Raw genomic sequence first — 18,205 nt, forward strand, 5'->3', positions numbered from 1 at the left:
AACCCTAATGATGGTATAGCACTGACATCACTCACAGAGGGAGCACATTCTTTCCAGGCCCTGAAGCACAGTTTGCAGATTGGTGGACTGGAGCTGTGTGGTGTGGCACCCCTCCACTCAGTTCTCTCCAGTTCTCTGACCATTACAGTGCCTTTTCCACATTTTGTTGTGTTACAGTCTGAATTTAGGGCTGGCCTACACACAATAACCCATAATGTCAAAGTGGAATTATGTTTTTAGAAATGTTTACAAATTCATTATAAAATGTAAGCTAAAATATCCTGAGTCAATAAGTATCAACCACTTTGTTATGGGAAGCCTAAATAATTTCAGGAATAAAAATGTGTTTAACAAGTCACATAATAAGATGCGTGGACTCATTCGGGGTTTAAAAATATTTTGGAATGACTACCTCATATCTGTACCCCACACATACAATTACACAGTGCATTTGGAAAGCATTCAGATCCCTTGACAATTTCCACAATTTGCACATTTATAAAATTCAAAAACAGAAATACCTTATTTACAAAAATAGTGGGTAATGGGGATGTATGGGGATGGGGATGTGAGGATGTAATGCTTTAGTTCTCAGGCTGAGAACTAAAGCACCTGCTGATAGTCACACAGCCTCAAGGCCGAGATTGTAGAGTGAGAAACCATAGTCTAGACACGTTTTTCTCATCTTAGATACTTTGTATCTAATCCAATGTAACAATGTTAAGGAATGATTGACGGTAGGTTGTCCACACCAACTAAGTATAAAGAGTGTTGTCTCCTGTTTCGCCACACAGATCTTTTCTATAGACTACTGAGGTACTCTGTATGTGAATCTCTGTCTGCAATTTCATGTTATTACTAAAGAGTTTTATACCAAGGTTCCTGTGTCTGTGTCATCTATCTGGAAGACTAATTGTTGAAGGAAACTTACATCACCCCATGCAAAGGACCACCCAACAGGACCCATGCCAAATCTTTTCAGTCTCCTGAAGGGGAATAGGCTTTGTCGTGCTCTCTTCACGACTGTCTTGGTGTGTTTGGACCATGATAGTTTGTTGGTGATGTGTACACCAAGGAACTTGAAGCTCTGTACCTGCTCCACTACAGCCCCGTTGATGAGAATGGGGGCGTGCTCGGTCCTCCTTTCCCTGTAGTCCACAATGATCTATTTTGTCTTGATGACGTTGAGGGAGAGGTTGTTGTCCTGGCACCACAGGACCAAGTCTCTGACCTCCTCCCTATAGGCTGTCTCACTTACTTACTTATTTACTTACTTACTGACTTTATTGTCCCCATGGGGAAATGTTGAAGCGCAGTTTAAATGTACACATTTAAAGTGCCGTTTAAATACAAAACAAAATTGACAATACAACGTTCATAACAGTTACGCACCAATAAAAATAAGAAGAAGAAGAAATAAGAAATAAAATATGAAATAAAAAAGAAGAAAAGACTAGCCTGCTGGCCTTACGGAGTCAATGGGAACATTCGCCCGAGCTATTTAGGAGGGATATCACACCTGGCACATCGTTGTCAGTGATCAGGCCTACCACTGTTGTGTCGTCGGCAAACTTAACGATGGTGTTGGAGTCGTGCCTGGCCATGCTTTCATGGGTGAACAGGGAGTACAGGAGGGGATTGAGCACGCACCCCTGAGGGGCCCCAGTGTTGAGGATCAGCGTGGCAGATGTGTTGTTACCTACCCTTACCATCTGGGGGCGGCCATCAGGAAGTACAGGATCCAGTTGCAGAGGGAGGTGTTTGTCCTTGGGTCCTTAGCTTATTGATGAGCTTTGAGGGCACTATGGTGTTGAACGCTGAGCTGTAGTCAATGAATAGCATTCACCCTTAGGTGTTCCTTTTGTCCAGGTGGGAGTGCAGTGTGAAGTGCAATAGAGATGGCGTCATCTGTGGATCTGTTGGGGCGGTATGCAAATTGGAGTGGGTCTAGGATTTCTGGGATAATGGTGTTGATATGAGCCATGACCAGCCTTTCAAAGCACTTCATGGCTATAGACATGAGTGCTACGGGTCGGTAGTAATTTAGGCAGGTTACCTTTGTATTCTTGGGCACATGGACTATGGTGGTCTGCTTGAGACATGTTGGTATTACAGACCCGGACAGGGAGAGGTTGAAAATGTCAGTGAAGACACTTGCCAGTTGGTCAGCGCTTCTGACACGTCCTGGTAATCCATCTGGCCCCGCGGCCTAGTGAATGTTGACTTGTTTAAAGGTCTTACTCATATCGGCTACGGAGAGCGTGATCACACACTCGTCCGGAACAGCTCTCATGCATGATTCAGTGTTGCTTACCTCAAACCGAGCATAGCAGTAATTTAGCTCGTCTGGTAGGCTCGTGTCACTGGGCAGCTGTGCTTCCCTTTGTAGTCTGTAATAGCTTGCACGTTGTGTCACATCCAACAAGCATTGGAGCCGGTGTAGTACGAGTCCCACTCCTTGAAAGTGACAGCTCTACCCTTTAGCTCAGTGTGGATGTTGCCTGTAATCTATGGCTTCTGGTTGGGGTATGTACGTACGGTCACTGTGGGGACGACGTCATTGATGCACTTATTGATGAAGCCAGTGACTGATGTGGTGTAATCCTCAACGCCGTTGGAAGAATCCCAGAACGTATTTCAGTCTTGCTAGCAAAACAGTCATCTGTGTCATCTGACCACTTCTTTATTGACCAAGTCACTGGTACTTCCTGCTTTATTTTTTTTTGTATGTGTCTCTGTGTGTGGAGTAAAGATGGTCTATAGTTTTTCCCCCTCTGGTTGCACATTTAACATGCTGGTAGAAATTAGGAAAAAAGGATTTAAGTTTCCCTGCATTAAAGTCCCCGGCCACTAGGAGCACCGCCTCTGGATGAACGTTTTCCTGTTTGCTTATGTACTTATACAGCTCATTGAGTGCAGACTTAGTGCCAGCATCGTTTTTTGGTGGTAAATAGACAGCTACGAAAAATATATATGAAAGCACTCTTGGTAAATAGTGTGGTTTACAGCTTATCATGAGATACTCTACCTCAGGCTAGTAAAACCTTGAGACTTCCTTAATATAACATTTTGTGTGCCAGCTGCTGTTAACAAATATACACAGACTGCTACCCCTTGTCTTATCGGAGACAGCAGTTCTATCTTGCCGATGCAGCGTAAAACCCGCCAGCTGTATGTTATCCAAGTAGTCCTTCAGCCACGACTCTGAAACATAAGATATTGCAGTTTTTAATGTCCTGTCGGTAGGATATTCATCATCATAGCTCGTCTACTTTGTTATCCAATGATTGTTACGTTGGCTAATAGGACTGATGGTAGAGTCAGATTACCCACTCACCGTCGGATCCTTACAATGCACCCCGACCTACGTCTCCGATATCTTCGTCTCCTTCTCCTGTGAATGACGGTGATGTTGGCCTTGTCGGGTGCCTGAAGTAAATTCTTCTCGTCTGACTATTTAAAGAAAAAATCTTTGTCCAGTACGAGGTGAGTAATCGCTGTCCTGATATCCAGAATCTCTTTTTGGTCAGAGATTGTGGCAGAAACGTTATGTACAAAATAAGTTATAAATAACTTGTTTTAATAATAATAATACAAATATTACAAAACATGCTTCCTGTTTGCAATAAAGCACTAAAGTACAATTGCAAAAAATGTGGCAAAGAAATTAACTTTATGTCCTCAATACAAAGCGTTATGTTAGGGGTCAAATCCAACACAACACATCACTGAGTACCACTCTTCATACGGTAGTGGCTGCATCATGTTACGGCTATGATTGTCATTGGCAAGGACTAGGAATTTTTGGGGGATAAAAAGAAACAGAATAGAGCTAAGCACAGGCAAAATCCCAGAGGACAAGTTGGTTCAGTCTGCTTTCAAACCTGTCTGTTTAGCAATGATCAAAAACCAACTTGACAGAGCTTGAAGAATTTTCGAAATAGTTATGTGCAAATATTGTACAATCCAGGTGTGCGAAGTTCTTAGAAACGTACCTAGAAAGACTCTCTGTTGTAATCGCTGCCGAAGGTGATTCTAACAAGTATTGAATCAGGGATGTGAATACTGTACTTATGTAAATTAGATATTTCTGTATTTAATTTTCAAGAATGTTTTCACTTTGTTATTATGGGGTATTGTGTGTAGATGGGTGAGATTTTGAATTCAGGCTGTAACTAAATGTGGAATTAAGTCAAGGGGTATGAATACTTTCTGAAGGCACTTAAAAAAAAAAATGGCTGCCAGTAAGTTACTGTAAATAAAAAGTACAGTACGTTTCTGTAAATTCCAGAAAAACTTTGGTTTAACAGTACATTACTGACTGTGATCAAACCTTCCTGACCACCTTTGAAGGTAGTCAGGCACTCATTGTGTCTGGATATCAATCAATTGTAAACAGATCCTGATGGTCAAACCATTTAAATCAATATACCAGCCTCTAAAATCCTTGACAAGTTGCACCATTGATTTATGGCATCAGTAATTGTCTTTGAAATAAATAAATATTATTTTAATTTGCATACAGAGAGGCGCCAGCTAATCTGGTCACAGTGTGTACACAGTGGATGGATAAGACACATTTTAATAGAATGTGTAGACGCAACGAACCTTGATCAGATAGTGATTGGATCACAAAACTCACATGTTAGCGGATAGTGTAAACAAGGCTTTCTGTGTGCATCCTGATCCTGGACCTCATAGCAAGCTGAGAACGCCAATGTCTGTTATTTGCCTGCATTGGCAGCAAGCGTCAACTGACAGGAAGTCACTTCTACCCAGCGGCACTCATGGGAAATAGAAGAGAGACATTGTGTGACTTTTCCCAGCAAGCAGCTTCCTGCCATTGAAGCAAAAGGGGAAAATATGAGTTTCCCAAGCTAAAGCATTTAGCCTAAGCATTTAGCATTACTGACGGGTAGAACTTCTGTTGCATTGTTCTTAGAAATGTGAAAAAGTAAGAGTATTTATTGTCCAGGGATAGAAATAAGAAGAGTTGAAGTTGACATAGTTAATTGCCTTTTGAGTTTATTAATGAATGGCTAGCAGCAGGAGAACACGACACAGAGTGGGTGTGTTATCAGCCAGGGCTTTGGTCTGATGGTAGCTGAGTGTTCTTCTCCCAGTGTGTGTCTAATGTGTAAGTAAACTATAGGGATCACTCTGAGGCCCAGCTGCAGTAGACTGTCAATATGCCTTGTCTTTTTGGTACTCCATCAAATTGCGCTGGAGACCTTTGGAAGAGACATGGCTTCACAGCACATTCTTCTGATAAACAGAGAAATGTCGGGATTTCGAAAAATCTGCTGCCAGTGCAGATTTATCTCTGGGTCCAAAGGAAGATAAGGGTAAGAGGAGAGACTTGTAGAAACAAAAACATCAAATGTATACATTGTCAGCTCAAAACAAAAGGTTGTGTTCAACCCAAAATATAGACAGCCTTTTGACATGGGCAATAAGGGGTAGTCCACACTGCAGAGCAACACTTTAAAACTGAATCAATGCTGCACTCTAGTGGTCATATAATTTAACACGGGAACCCATGATTAGAGTTTTACAAGTGGTAGAACTCTCTTCTCACATAGGGGTCAGTTTAGTGCTGAAATGGCATAGAGTAGACCTACTCCTGTTTTGAAAGAATTGATTGTACTTAACTTTATCCAAATTCAGCTGTGTCCCTTTGGCACTGGGGAGATCATCAAGAGATGAAACTCACTTTTTCCAAAAGTATCATCTACATTTCAGTTTATATGCGGCAGTGAATTTTATCTCGCCAATCTGGTGCTGGCCAGCCCCTGCAGAAAGTCTTCACCCTGGATCTTGTCCAGGTTACAGATTGAAGTCTCTAGTGACCGTTCCGTACGAATGGCTTCTGAAGTTGTTGACGACATTCTGTCCTTTTTACAGCTCATGTATGCCACCTGGGAGAGACAAGGAGTCAGCAATATAACACACAACAAATGGTCAAGGGGAAAAAAGTAGGACATCATAGAATCAAAACCAGAGTTTGTGTTTATTTTTTTTTGTATAAAACATTTTTGTCCACTTTAGGCAACAGTTAGCATAAGAGTAATTATCACAGCTTTGAGATGAAGTCCAACCAAAACCTCAGTCCATCTTTTCAGTCACACTCACACACCTCTGCTCTTACACACAGACACATACAAACATAATAATCACATAGTGGGTTGGAGCTCATTTAGTACAGTGGTCCCAAACCTAAATCTACTCATAGGGAAGCCAAAGACAAGGACTCAACAATAGGCAGCTTTTCAGTTTCACTCACCAATTACTTAGAAGCTGGAACTGTGTCAAGGTAAGCAATGGTGTCAAATACATCTATTTGATTGAGAAGATCACCACAAAGTCTTCAGAATGAATCAGAGCTGGAGACTCCTATTGAATCTTCTAGAAGCGGGTGCATGATGACAGCAAGGAGTCAGGTTCGAAACCACTGCTTTGGTGCAACTCTTAAGCATTATCATATTGCTAACACAACAAATGAAGGCAAAAAGACATATCAGAAACCTCATGCACAGCATCTCATCCTGTGTTAGTTAGGCCCATAATACAGTACATGATACACTGGGCAAGATGGCAGCAAGCTTTAAAATAGATCAGTCAAGCGAGGATGAAGACTGTGGTGCATGATGGGTCGGCACACTCACATACATAGGCCAGTAAGAACAGACACAGCACAAAAAATACATTTAAAAGACCAAAATATGTTATAGGATTGCATTTACATATACTGACAACCTATACAGTATGTCATTCAAAGCAAGTATCATAATTTGCAGACAGTGTGCCACAGCCATCGCATCCCTGTGTCCAGAGGGCTTTAATGTAACGCTTCCCTTCGCCACAGAAATGGTTGGTTTCAATGCCATTTCCGTGGGTTTCTGATCAAACTTTCGATCAGAAATGTCCGTGATTCAAAGTCCATCAAGATACATGTAGTCCTTGAAATGATTCATTTCTCGTAACTTCAGAAAAAGTTACACATGTTTGAACCTATCACAGCACCTTTAAGGAAAAATGACTAATTGTATCCACGCCCCCCCCCCCCCAACAACAACAATCTCAAACACACACAAAGACAATCAAACAACGTGCACACACATCCATACACACTCAACAAAAACTAATGCAATTAAGGTTTTTGTCATATTCTCTTTACATAATTTAGCAACATCACATCATTATTCTGTAGTTCTGTATTGCTACTTCAAACAGCTTTAGGCTTTCAGTTTCTTTTAAGTCTTCAAATTATATATATATATATATCTTTTTTAAATGATGCCGTAATGACTTAAAATAGCTGTGTTTCACAGAGAATCCCCCTATAGACTCGTGACGTGAAGACGTGACGGACAAAGCAGGTCTATTTTTTCCCTTCAGCATTACATGGTCCACTTCACATGGACTCTGACCACCTGTACGATCATCTGACGTGCGGACTAAAAAACAAAGACCGGTTCCTTTCATTCATTCATTGATTAAACAAGAGACCACAGAGACCTCCGTTGTTGCTCAATATCAACAGCATCCCAATTTGACAAAGACACGTCGTTAAAAAGAAGTGTCATAACATCAGAAGAGTGTAATGGTCACTATTATAGGGTAAACTTTTAATAAATAAACTGTGTTTGCATGAGAGGTCTAAGGTAGGTAGACCCGGAGAGACGCTATTTAGAAAGAGGAACCGGTGCAAACCTTCTGATCTTTACAAATGTTTCACCATTTTGCCTCAATGCAGCGAGGGGCACATACCACCCAGTTCCTAGACAGACCACAACATGAAGATCAAACAAGCAGCTCTTTCAGCTCTGCCTTTCCCATTTCAAACACTTATACAGTACACCAAAAACAAGTATTTCCAGGATTGTTTGTTAGGTCTATTCTCAGTCGGGAAGGGGGGAGGGGGGTAGGTAGATACTGCCAGTGGCCCTAATTTAGCTTCAAAGCTTACAGCTAAACAGCTGGACAAAGTGTACCAGACCAGTGTGACATTTACAATGCTAGCCAATTAGTCAAACATTTTCAACACAACTGGTGTTTATTGTATCACTCAGTATACAACAGAGCACATGTTCTTCCTGACCCCACCTTCTTGTTTTAATCAAGCCACTGGAATCCTATGAATTATTCTGAAATGCTCCCTTGACCAACGTCTCCAAGAGCAAATGTTAACCCTCACACCACCACACCGTCTCTTAGTGGTGCCGGGAACTAAAAACAACACTACTTAGTTCTCAGTTACTGAGTTACAGTCCTTTCTTTCGTTAATGCCAACCAGGTAACGTCCCAAATGGCACCGTATTCCCTACATAGTGCACTACTTTTGACCTGAGTCCTATGGGCCCTGGACAAAAGTAGTGCACTATATAGGGATTAGCGTGCCATTTGGGACAGGTCCCATGATCTCCAGCCCCGTTAGAATGAGAGCATTTCATTGACAACTGAACTGACAGTACTACTGCAGGGGAAAGATCTGGGTGTGCTTTCAGGATGATTTTCCCTCCTTCACTTTATTTTAATGGTCAAGCTCATTTCTTCCAAATAGATTTTTCTAGTAATGACGGTTACTAATATGAATTCTAACCTGTAACATCATAGTCATTGTCTATCCATGTAGTGTAGGCTTTATTCAGCTCAAAATGAAGCTATTGTGCAAAACATTGACAGAGGTGCTAGTACTAAACCTCAGGGGGCAGTGGTGGGTACAACTCTCCTTCTGTGGCCAGGCAGGCCTCCTCCTGACACTGCCCTTCTAAGGAGCTTTGCTGGGGGCTGAATGGTAACTCCTTAGCACCCACGCCATTCTCTGAGCACAGAGCCACCGGGGGCGAAAGCTCGCCCTCACCCTGCCCGCAGGTATTACCTCCATGCTCATCCCTCCCTCGCTGCTCTCCTCCCCCTGGTTCTCGCTCTACACATGCCTCCTCCTGCCCAGGCAGAGACTTGTGAAACGTCTCGTTCTCCATGGGACCTATCTGGTAGTAGAGCAGGGAGGAGGCCGGGTCTTTCAGGCCACCACAGGGGTTGTCCCCCTCCCCATCTCCCTCCTGGTTCTCTGTGATGCAGAGCAGGGTAGCCTCAGTGGGGAACGGGCCCTGGAGGAGGGAGATAGGGACCCCCTCCACCCCAACCCCTGTGTCCCCAGGCATCTCCCCCTGCAGGGCCCCAGGCAGAAGGCACAAAGCCTGCTCCCCCAGGCCCCCTGCTCCCCCCCTGCCACGCTGTGCCTCCTCCTCCTCCTCTTCCTCCCTCATCCTCTCCTGCTCCTCTGCACTTTGCAGGTGGAGCACAGCGGTCTCGTTCTCATGCTCGAGGCAGGCCTGGTCAGTCAGGAGGTCCTGAGCTTCTAGGACCATCTGGACCTCTCTCTCCTCTGTCTCTAACTCAGAGTCCAGGCCATTGGCCCCTGTGGACAGGTCAGGGTCTGGGGAGGGAGGCCTGGTGGAGGAAGGGGAGGCGAGCAGGTCAGACTCTGCATACTGTTCCCCCCCTACCCCTGCCTTCTGCCCCAGCAGCCTCCTCTTCTCCAGGTCCAGCTTCATGATGGTGTGCATGTAGTGTGTTCGCACGCGGAGAGGGTTGAACTCGATGCGGCCTGCCGAGTTCCCACAGCCATCACGAGAGCAGCCACAGGGAAAAGACATCCTGTCCACCTGGAAAGAGAACAACATTTGAGAGAATATATACAGTCATAAAATATTCAGCAAAGACAGTTTGTCTGTAGGACATTGATTTGCTGTTCATCTTTAAACTAATTCTGCCAAATGTACTAGGGCCGGGACGATACCAGTATCGCAATACTCATTAGTATCGTGGCAAGAAAACAAAACATGAAGCGGATGTAACCTCTTTAGGAAAACAGCCCTAATGTTGGAAATATCCAAAGCACACAATATTGTACATACAGCAGGTTTTTAAAGGGCCAAAGATTTTGGTCTTCTTCGTGTTTTCATTTTTGCATTGGTAAAAATATTGTGATACTGGTATCATCACAGCCCAAATATGTACTGAGTGCTGAACAGATACAGTACCTCTTAACTCCATAGCCTTCTGTTATAAACTCCTTATCACGCACAAACACACACAAATGGACAATGACCCTGCTGGGGCAGACTCCCACATAAAACCCACACACATTCTCATGCACACACACACACGCATGCTGACACAACACAAACACATACATATTGCACACACACACACACTTTTATACTCATCATTTGCTGCTGCTACTCTGTTCTTTATTTTACTCTTATTATTATCTATCCTGATGCCTAGTCACTTTACCCTGCCTTCATGTACATATCAACCTCAAATACCTTATTATTATCTATCCTGATGCCTAGTCACTTTACCCTGCCTTCATGTACATATCTACCTCAAATACCTTATTATTATCTATCCTGATGACTAGTCACTTCATGTACAGTTGAAGTTGGAAATTTACATAGACTCATGTAGAAGTCATTAAAACTCGTTTTTCAACCACTCCACAAATTTCCTGTTAACCAACTAGAGTTTTGGCAAGTCGGTAAGGAAATATACTTTTTTTGTTTCCAGACAAATTATTTAACTTATAATTCACTGCATCACAATTCCAGTTGGTCAGAAGTTTACAAACACTAAGTTGACTGTGCCTTTAAACAACTTGGAAAATTCAAGAAAATTATGTCATGGCTTTAAGAAGCTTCTGATAGGCTAATTGACATAATTTGAGTCAATTGGAGGTGTACCTGTGGATGTATTTCAAGGTCTACCTTCAAACTCAGTGCCTCTTTGCTTGACATCATGGGAAAATCAAAAGAAATCAGCCAAGACCTCATGAATAAAATTGTAGACCTCCACAAGTCTGGTTCATCCTTGGGAGCAATTTCCAAATGCCTGAAGGTACCACATTCATCTGTACAAACAATAGTATGCAAGTATAAACACCATGGGACCACGCAGCCGTCATTCGGGTCAGGAAGTGGACACTTTCTGTCTCATAGAGATAAACGTACTTTGGTGCAAAAAGTGCAAATCAATCCCAGAACAACAACAAAGGACCTTGTGAAGATGCTGGAGGAAACCGGTACAAAAGTATCTATATCCACAGTAAAACGAGTCCTATATCGACATAACCTGAAAGGCCGCTCAGCAAGGAAAAAGCCACTGCTCCAAAACCACCATAAAAAATGCTAGACTACGGTTTGCAACTTCACCTGGGGACAAAGATCTTACTTTTTGGAGAAATGTTCTCTGGTCTGATGAAACAAAAATAGAACTGTTTGGCCATAATTACCATTGTTATGTTAGGAGGAAAAAGGGGGAGGCTTGCAAGCCGAAGAACACCATCCCAACCGTGAAGCACAGGGGTGGCAGCATCATGTTGTGCGGGTGCTTTCATGCAGGAGGGACTGGTGCACTTCACAAAATAGATGGCATCATGAAGAAAGGAAAATTATGTGAATGCAGTATATTGAAGCAACAACTCAAGACATCAGTGAGGAAGTTAAAGCTTGGTCGCAAATGGGTCACGAGGAGGGAAAATTATGTGGATATATTGAAGCAACATCTCAAGACATCAGACAAGAAGTTAAAGCTCGGTCGCAAATGGATCTTCCAAATGGACAATGACCCCAAGCATACTTCCAAAGTTGTGGCAAAATGGCTTAAGGACAACAAAGTCAAGGCATTGGAGTGGCCATCACAAAGCCCTGACCTCAATCCCATAGAGAATTTGTGGGCAGAACTGAAAAAGCGTGTGAGAGCAAAGAGGCCTACAAACCTGACTCAATTACACCAGCTCTGTCAGGAGGAATGGGCCAAAAATCACCCAACTTATTGTGGGAAGCTTGTGGAACCCAAGTTAAACAATGGAAAGGCAATGCTACCAAATATTAATAAAGGTGAAGTGTAAACGTGTGATGTGATGACAGAAATAAAAGCTGGAAAAAATCATTCTCTCTACTATTATTCTGACATTTCACATTCTTAAAATAAAGTGGCGATCTTAACTGACCTAAGACAGGGAATTTTTACTATGATTAAATGTCAGGAATTGTGAAAAACTGAGTTAAATTGTATTTGGCTAAGGTCTATGTAAACTTCCGACTTCATTTGTATATAGTTCCATATGTATATAGTTCCATATGTATATATTTCCATATGTATATAGTTCCATATGTATATAGTTCCATATGTATATAGTTCCATATGTATATATTTCCATATGTATATAGTTCCATATGTATATAGTTCCATATGTATATAGTTCCATATGTATATAGTTCCATATGTATATAGTTCCATATGTATATATTTCCATATGTATATAGTTCCATATGTATATAGTTCCATATGTATATATTTCCATATGTATATAGTTCCATATGTATATAGTTCCATATGTATATAGTTCCATATGTATATAGTTCCATATGTATATAGTTCCATATGTATATAGTTCCATATGTATATAGTTCCATATGTATATATTTCCATATGTATATAGTTCCATATGTATATAGTTCCATATGTATATAGTTCCATATGTATATAGTTCCATATGTATATAGTTCCATATGTATATATTTCCATATGTATATAGTTCCATATGTATATAGTTCCATATGTATATAGTTCCATATGTATATAGTTCCATATGTATATATTTCCATATGTATATAGTTCCATATGTATATAGTTCCATATGTATATAGTTCCATATGTATATAGTTCCATATGTATATAGTTCCATATTTGATTTTATTCCTCATGTGTTACTGTTTTATTTATTAAACTCTGCATCGTTGGGAAGGACTTGTAAGCAAGTATTTCATTTGACTTAACACACCTGGCACTTGATGCCAGCCTGGCTGCAGCCACAGTGACGGGGGTCACAGTAGAAACGGCAGTCACAGCCACATTCCTCCCTGGACAGCCTGATGGTCCGTAGCTCAGCCTTCTCCCGGGCATCTATACGGGCGATACCAGAGGCCCTGAGCAGTGCCCGACGCCGCTTTGTGGGAAGCGGCTGCAGGAAGAAGCAGTCGTCCACCTCCACACCCTCTACATCCAAGTCATCATCTGACACGTCCTCCAGGGTCAGCAGGTCAGCCTGGGCACACTGCACCGTACCGTTACGCGTCAGCTAGAGAGGGGTTGGAAGTTATACATATATGTATTTAAACCTCGGGAGGTCCTGAAATTAAAACCATAACACATTCAGCTCTCTCAGAACGACCAGTGCTTGACCTCACCTTTATCTTGCGAGCGTTGAGCTTCTCCTGGCGGAGGTGTTGGCGCAGGGTGTGGCGGTGACTGGTCTCCTGCTCGCGGACGAACTCTCCCAGTGTGTATCGGCGGATGGAGCTGTGGTGGCGTGCCATGCCTAGGGAGCTGCCCCCCTGGCTGGGCACGCTGGTAAAGCCCTGCCGCCTGGGGAAGTAGTATACCGTCACCACATCGAACCGCACCCGCTTCCGGCCTGGAGAGGGCTTGTGCCGTCTTAGGATGGAGGTTGCTGGAGAGGGCGGAGGGAGGTGGAGAAAAGAGGGGTAAGAATGGGTGAACAGTTTCCATAGACTGGTTATTACCACAGATAGTATAAGGGTTATTATAGAGTAACAATCCATCATACACTTTAATGCCAAGCCTATTTTTAGACAGACTTGAAATGATAATTTTACTTCACGAACAATCTGCCTAGAGTAGTCATGCATCAGTCTAATTGGTAAGAAACTTAGCCGACAAGTAATGCTGGTTGTACCGTACACACTTAAAAATAAGGGTGCAAGTTGGAACCAAATAAGGTTCTTGAGAGTGATCTGAAGAACCAAAATGGTACGGTTCTTTGAAGAACCATACAAAAATCCCAAACCAGAAATGTTTCGGCCCTCCAGCACAAGAATTGAAAAGCCCTTTTAAGCCTTATTTGCATATTTCCCAGGGTTCCTTTCGAGATAATTGTAGAGTTACCAGTACCACCCATGACCATGTTTGCTAGTGACAGAGACATGGTTATTGTATTCATTCATTTTCATTCGTGTGGCCTTTACCAATTGAGATCCCATGGGATCTAAGTATGTTGGCATAATTTTTTTATGACAATACAATAAATATTTCACAAGGCCTTCTTTTGAGGGCCTAGTTATAAGCCAATATAGTGTCCTGAAACTTGTAGTTTACAGGCCACATCAGGCCTGCATGTTACATTATGCTGGCTTTCAAAGTGATGTGTAATTCCTATTGGAATCCAGCCAGAGTGGGGATATCCAACATTTGGAATTTTAATTCATCTGCAACCTGCATTCAGAACCACAGCCACGGTTGGGAATACTAATGCTGCATTTAGACGAGGGAGGCAAAAACTGTCAAACAAGTCAGCATATCAGGACAAGCAATACTGTTACGGCAAAAGCAAGCCAGCACGACTGCATGTGTTGCTATGGTGTTTTCAGTAAACAAACAGTGCAAATCAACATTCCGTAGACGGCAAAGGTGAAATAGTTTAACTCTGGCGGGAAAGTCCCGTCTACCTTGGCCGCTGATGTCATTCACCGCCAGCCTCAAGCATTTTACCGTTGTGATCTCATTGAAAACAATGACATCCGGCTTGCCGTCTAGCGTCTACCTCGTACCATCTAAACACAGCATAAGATACAATATGAGACTAACTTCAACATCTAAACTGGAACAACCATTTCAGTATCGGTAGCAATAAGTCCAAGTAACAGATTGGAATAGTTTAGGAAATGTATGTTATCTATATTTGAGTAGCATAAGCTTAATTAATCAATTAAACATAAACAATTCCAAAAAAAACTTGTATTAGAGCATGCTGAGAAATATGATACTGAAGTGTGTGGTTTTGGTTCAACTCCGGTTATTAACACCAACACTGGAGTTATTTTACACCACCAAGTGTTAATTTAACTCTTGACTCAACAATAGAAATGTTACAATTAAATATCAACACTAGTTAACAATGGACAAGTTGCTGTGTGCTATGGAAAGGGACACATCTGCAGGCTTCCAAACACTTCAAGAGCCTTTTAGAATTCTGAAGGTTCTTGAATAACTCAAAGGTTCTTTATCGGGCAAGAGTTCTCCAAGGAACCTGAAGAGCTGAGGAAGAACCATTTGAGAACTATTTTTCAGTGTAGCATAGCCCTTACGTGTGAGTGCAGTGCTGGAGGGGGGGTTGAGGCTATCACAGCTGTCAGCACTGTCACTGCTGGAGATTTCATCGTCAGAGTCCTTTGGTGTAGAGTAGGGAGAGCCACTGTCCACCTCCTCAAATCTTCGCTTGAGGCTGAGAGACGAAACTGCCTCCATGGAAACTTGATGTCTGAAGGTGGAGAAACAGACAAATTATGTTCAGAGACAGACAGATAGATGGTAGGCGGCCCTCACAGACAGAGATAGAGTATCAGCCTTGCACATATGCGTAGGTACACAATTGGAATGAATGAATGAAAACAATATTGAAGGCCATGGAGGCATATCTAGACATTTTACACCAAAATGAACTTTCATCAAGCCAAGGCATGAGAATAAGACACAGCAGACATAGCAATAACACATTTATCCTATGGGCCCATCTGAATAACAAAATAGTATATTATTCAACTGTAACTGTTTATAAACATCTATTAATTAAATCAAATCTGGATCAATTCCCGATACCACACCGAGGTGACATCAGCTTTTTGCTATAGCCTCACTCTCCTTTCATCTGTATTCCTAACCCATCACTCCCTCTCTTTCTGTCTCGCATGAAAATCCTGCTCCAAAATCATCGAGTCTGGGAAACGTCACCATGGCAACTAGGAAAGCAGCCAGGGTTTATATGAATGGCTTCGAAGAAAAAAAACTGTTCTGTAGATAGATAGCCTTATGTCCCTTTAGCTTTTCCTTTAAAAACAAAGTGCAGGCCCCTTCAATAGCACGGAATTTGGATGCCAGGGTCACTCCGGCAACACCAGAGGGTCAAATAAGGGCCATGCTGAGACTTTTGAATAGACTCGCTCTCTATACCCCTGTGTAGGCCTACTGTAAGCCATATGTGTGCCCCTTCATGGTTTCCATGATCTTCACATCCACATAAATAGCCTCCCCAGCACCTCTCTGATTCAGAGGGGTTGGGTTAAATGCAGAAGACACATTTCAGTTAAAAGCACTCAGTTGTACAATTGACTAGGTATCTCCCTTTCCCTTTCCCTCCCATGAAGTGAAACCAACCCTCAGAATTAAAATGTGATCGTATAGCCCTATGGAAAATGAGGGACAGCGACTTATTGCTTCTCTGTTGAAGTTTCACTAGAATATAGCCTATTGATTATTACTATAGAGATTGCATTGGAAGTAAATGTGTCTCCATTGTTTTCTTTTACAGAGGAAAAGTATAATGCACGTTATGTATGATCCTTATTACAGAATGACCTTTCAGGAGGCAGCAACAATCCCCTACACAAAACATAGTGGTTATCGCAGAAAGTTCCTAAATGTCACAATGTCGACTGATATGATTACAAGTATGCAGGTTCATCATGTGATACTGTCCACAACCAAGAGGCCCAGACAGCCAAAATCAGTTAATGATTAGACTATTACATACAAAGGATAATGTATCAGGCCTTGGTTCTCATTCTGTGAGCTGGTAGGCTTTGTAGAATACAAAATCTGTTACATTTCTATATTCTCCAGCAAAGCATTAGACATTACAAATGGCTATCAGAAGAACTCAATGAAACACATTCCATGACGATGACCTAATTTAGTTTAAACAAATGAGAGAAGCCAGTATCCTATACTACGTTATTAGAATTGCAATACTTTACATAGGCTAGACTCAATAGTATACATTTACAATAAAGGAGGACAATACTGTATGACAATCAGAGGAGCTCCGACAGTCCTAAAACTACGCACAGTGTAGGATATTTGCTGATAATAAACCGTTCAACGACCGAGTGCCTCAAACGGCCGCAAACGACAACAAACTAGATTTCGTGAAAGGACGATCGAATGACTGGGTGCAGTAGGAACTAATGTAAATCTAACTGGCAGACACAGGAGCCTCGACTGGTCCCGTCTCTCCAGCATACCATGTCAGCCCCCCTTGGCAATGGCAAACTGCCATGTAAAACGTTAATAAACCCCCAAGTGCCCCTTACCTTCGGCAGAAAAGGACCCTCTTCTCCCGATCAAAACGCTGAACGTTCCTTTTATTCACCGAGGATTGTTCTTGGATCTTGAAACGCCCTATTTAGATTTTTCCCCAGACAGTTTTAGCTTCTCTCTAGTTGTAGGCTAAAGCTTTCTACAGTAAAACGAATTGTTACTTTATTCAGTAGGAATACTTATTTATGTGATAGTCAGCCTACTAATGCAGAAATAGTGTAACGAACTAACTGACTACATAAAGGACATTTATTTTATGGTCGCTTCCAGGAGTGCATGTTCCATTTAACTTTGACGTAGCAATCCTAAAGCCGGGGCAGGCGGTGGGAAAGAAGGACGTCAAACAGTTTGGTTGAAATTTATTAGGCTACTGACATTATCCGTTTCGTTTAAGACGTTACAATTTGAGATAACTGCTGGATGACTTATCTTCCTGGTTTGAGCCTTTCAATGCTTGCATTGGAAGAGCAATCCGCTGACATCTGTTTCGTTTATCCTTTCTTTGCAATGGTGGTTTCAATCGGATCGATGCAGTTTTTCTTCAAGTATAATGATGGTTACGTTCTTCGCCTTGTTTGGTACAGTAATGTCAAAATGTTGCGGAATTTTTGCCAGATTGACGTCCTCCTTTTCCTCGCCTCTGCCCCGGTTTGTTACAAAGTAACAATAGAGTAAGGAATGCTACAGTGTAACCGTATACTCATTGTGACATCACAAACGTACTATGCGCCACGTAATGCTGGGAAGTGTAGTCATAATAAGCTCTTTGTCCATTCATTCCAGAATTCCAATTTTGTAATAAGCAATACACAATATCACGAACACGAATGACTTGATTTTTAAATCATAGTTTGAAATATATGCCTTATACTTCACATCTTCCTCTCACGGTGTTCCCTCATATCAAAAAGGCAAAATTGCCATAGCAAACTATTTTATCAAATGTAGAAAATACAATGAATACGAGTATTTCTGACATGGGGTTATCCTTAACCAGCTATTGTGTCCAACAAGGAGTCCA

The 18,205-nt window shown here is 42.0% G+C and overlaps 1 protein-coding gene across 1 annotated transcript; it reads right to left on the reverse strand.

The window, feature by feature from the left end:
- Positions 1 to 5,986: 5,986 nt before the first annotated feature.
- Positions 5,987 to 17,922, reverse strand: LOC109869692 (cysteine/serine-rich nuclear protein 2). Its single transcript, XM_031804054.1, has 5 exons — positions 17,178 to 17,922; positions 15,177 to 15,349; positions 13,260 to 13,522; positions 12,854 to 13,150; positions 5,987 to 9,671 (listed from the first exon to the last, which is right to left on the reverse strand). Exons 2-5 carry the CDS (start codon positions 15,334 to 15,336, stop codon positions 8,697 to 8,699), a joined length of 1,695 nt encoding a protein of 564 aa, XP_031659914.1. The 5' UTR covers positions 15,337 to 15,349; positions 17,178 to 17,922; the 3' UTR covers positions 5,987 to 8,696.
- Between the last annotated feature and the right edge of the window lie 283 nt (positions 17,923 to 18,205).

This window comes from Oncorhynchus kisutch, linkage group LG24 (assembly GCF_002021735.2).
Source record: "Oncorhynchus kisutch isolate 150728-3 linkage group LG24, Okis_V2, whole genome shotgun sequence".
Classification (NCBI taxonomy): Eukaryota; Metazoa; Chordata; class Actinopteri; order Salmoniformes; family Salmonidae; genus Oncorhynchus; species Oncorhynchus kisutch.

Bases quoted from the DNA above. Each gene is read 5' to 3' on its own strand.
- LOC109869692 (XM_031804054.1), bottom strand. From the start codon at position 15,336: ATGGAGGCAGTTTCGTCTCTCAGCCTCAAGCGAAGATTTGAGGAGGTG. The intron at 13,523-15,176 runs GTAAGGGCTATG...CGCCCTCTCCAG, and splicing joins CTCCAGCACTGCACTCACAC to CAACCTCCATCCTAAGACGG. The intron at 9,672-12,853 runs GTGTGTTAAGTC...TTCTCTTTCCAG, and splicing joins AGGCTGGCATCAAGTGCCAG to GTGGACAGGATGTCTTTTCC.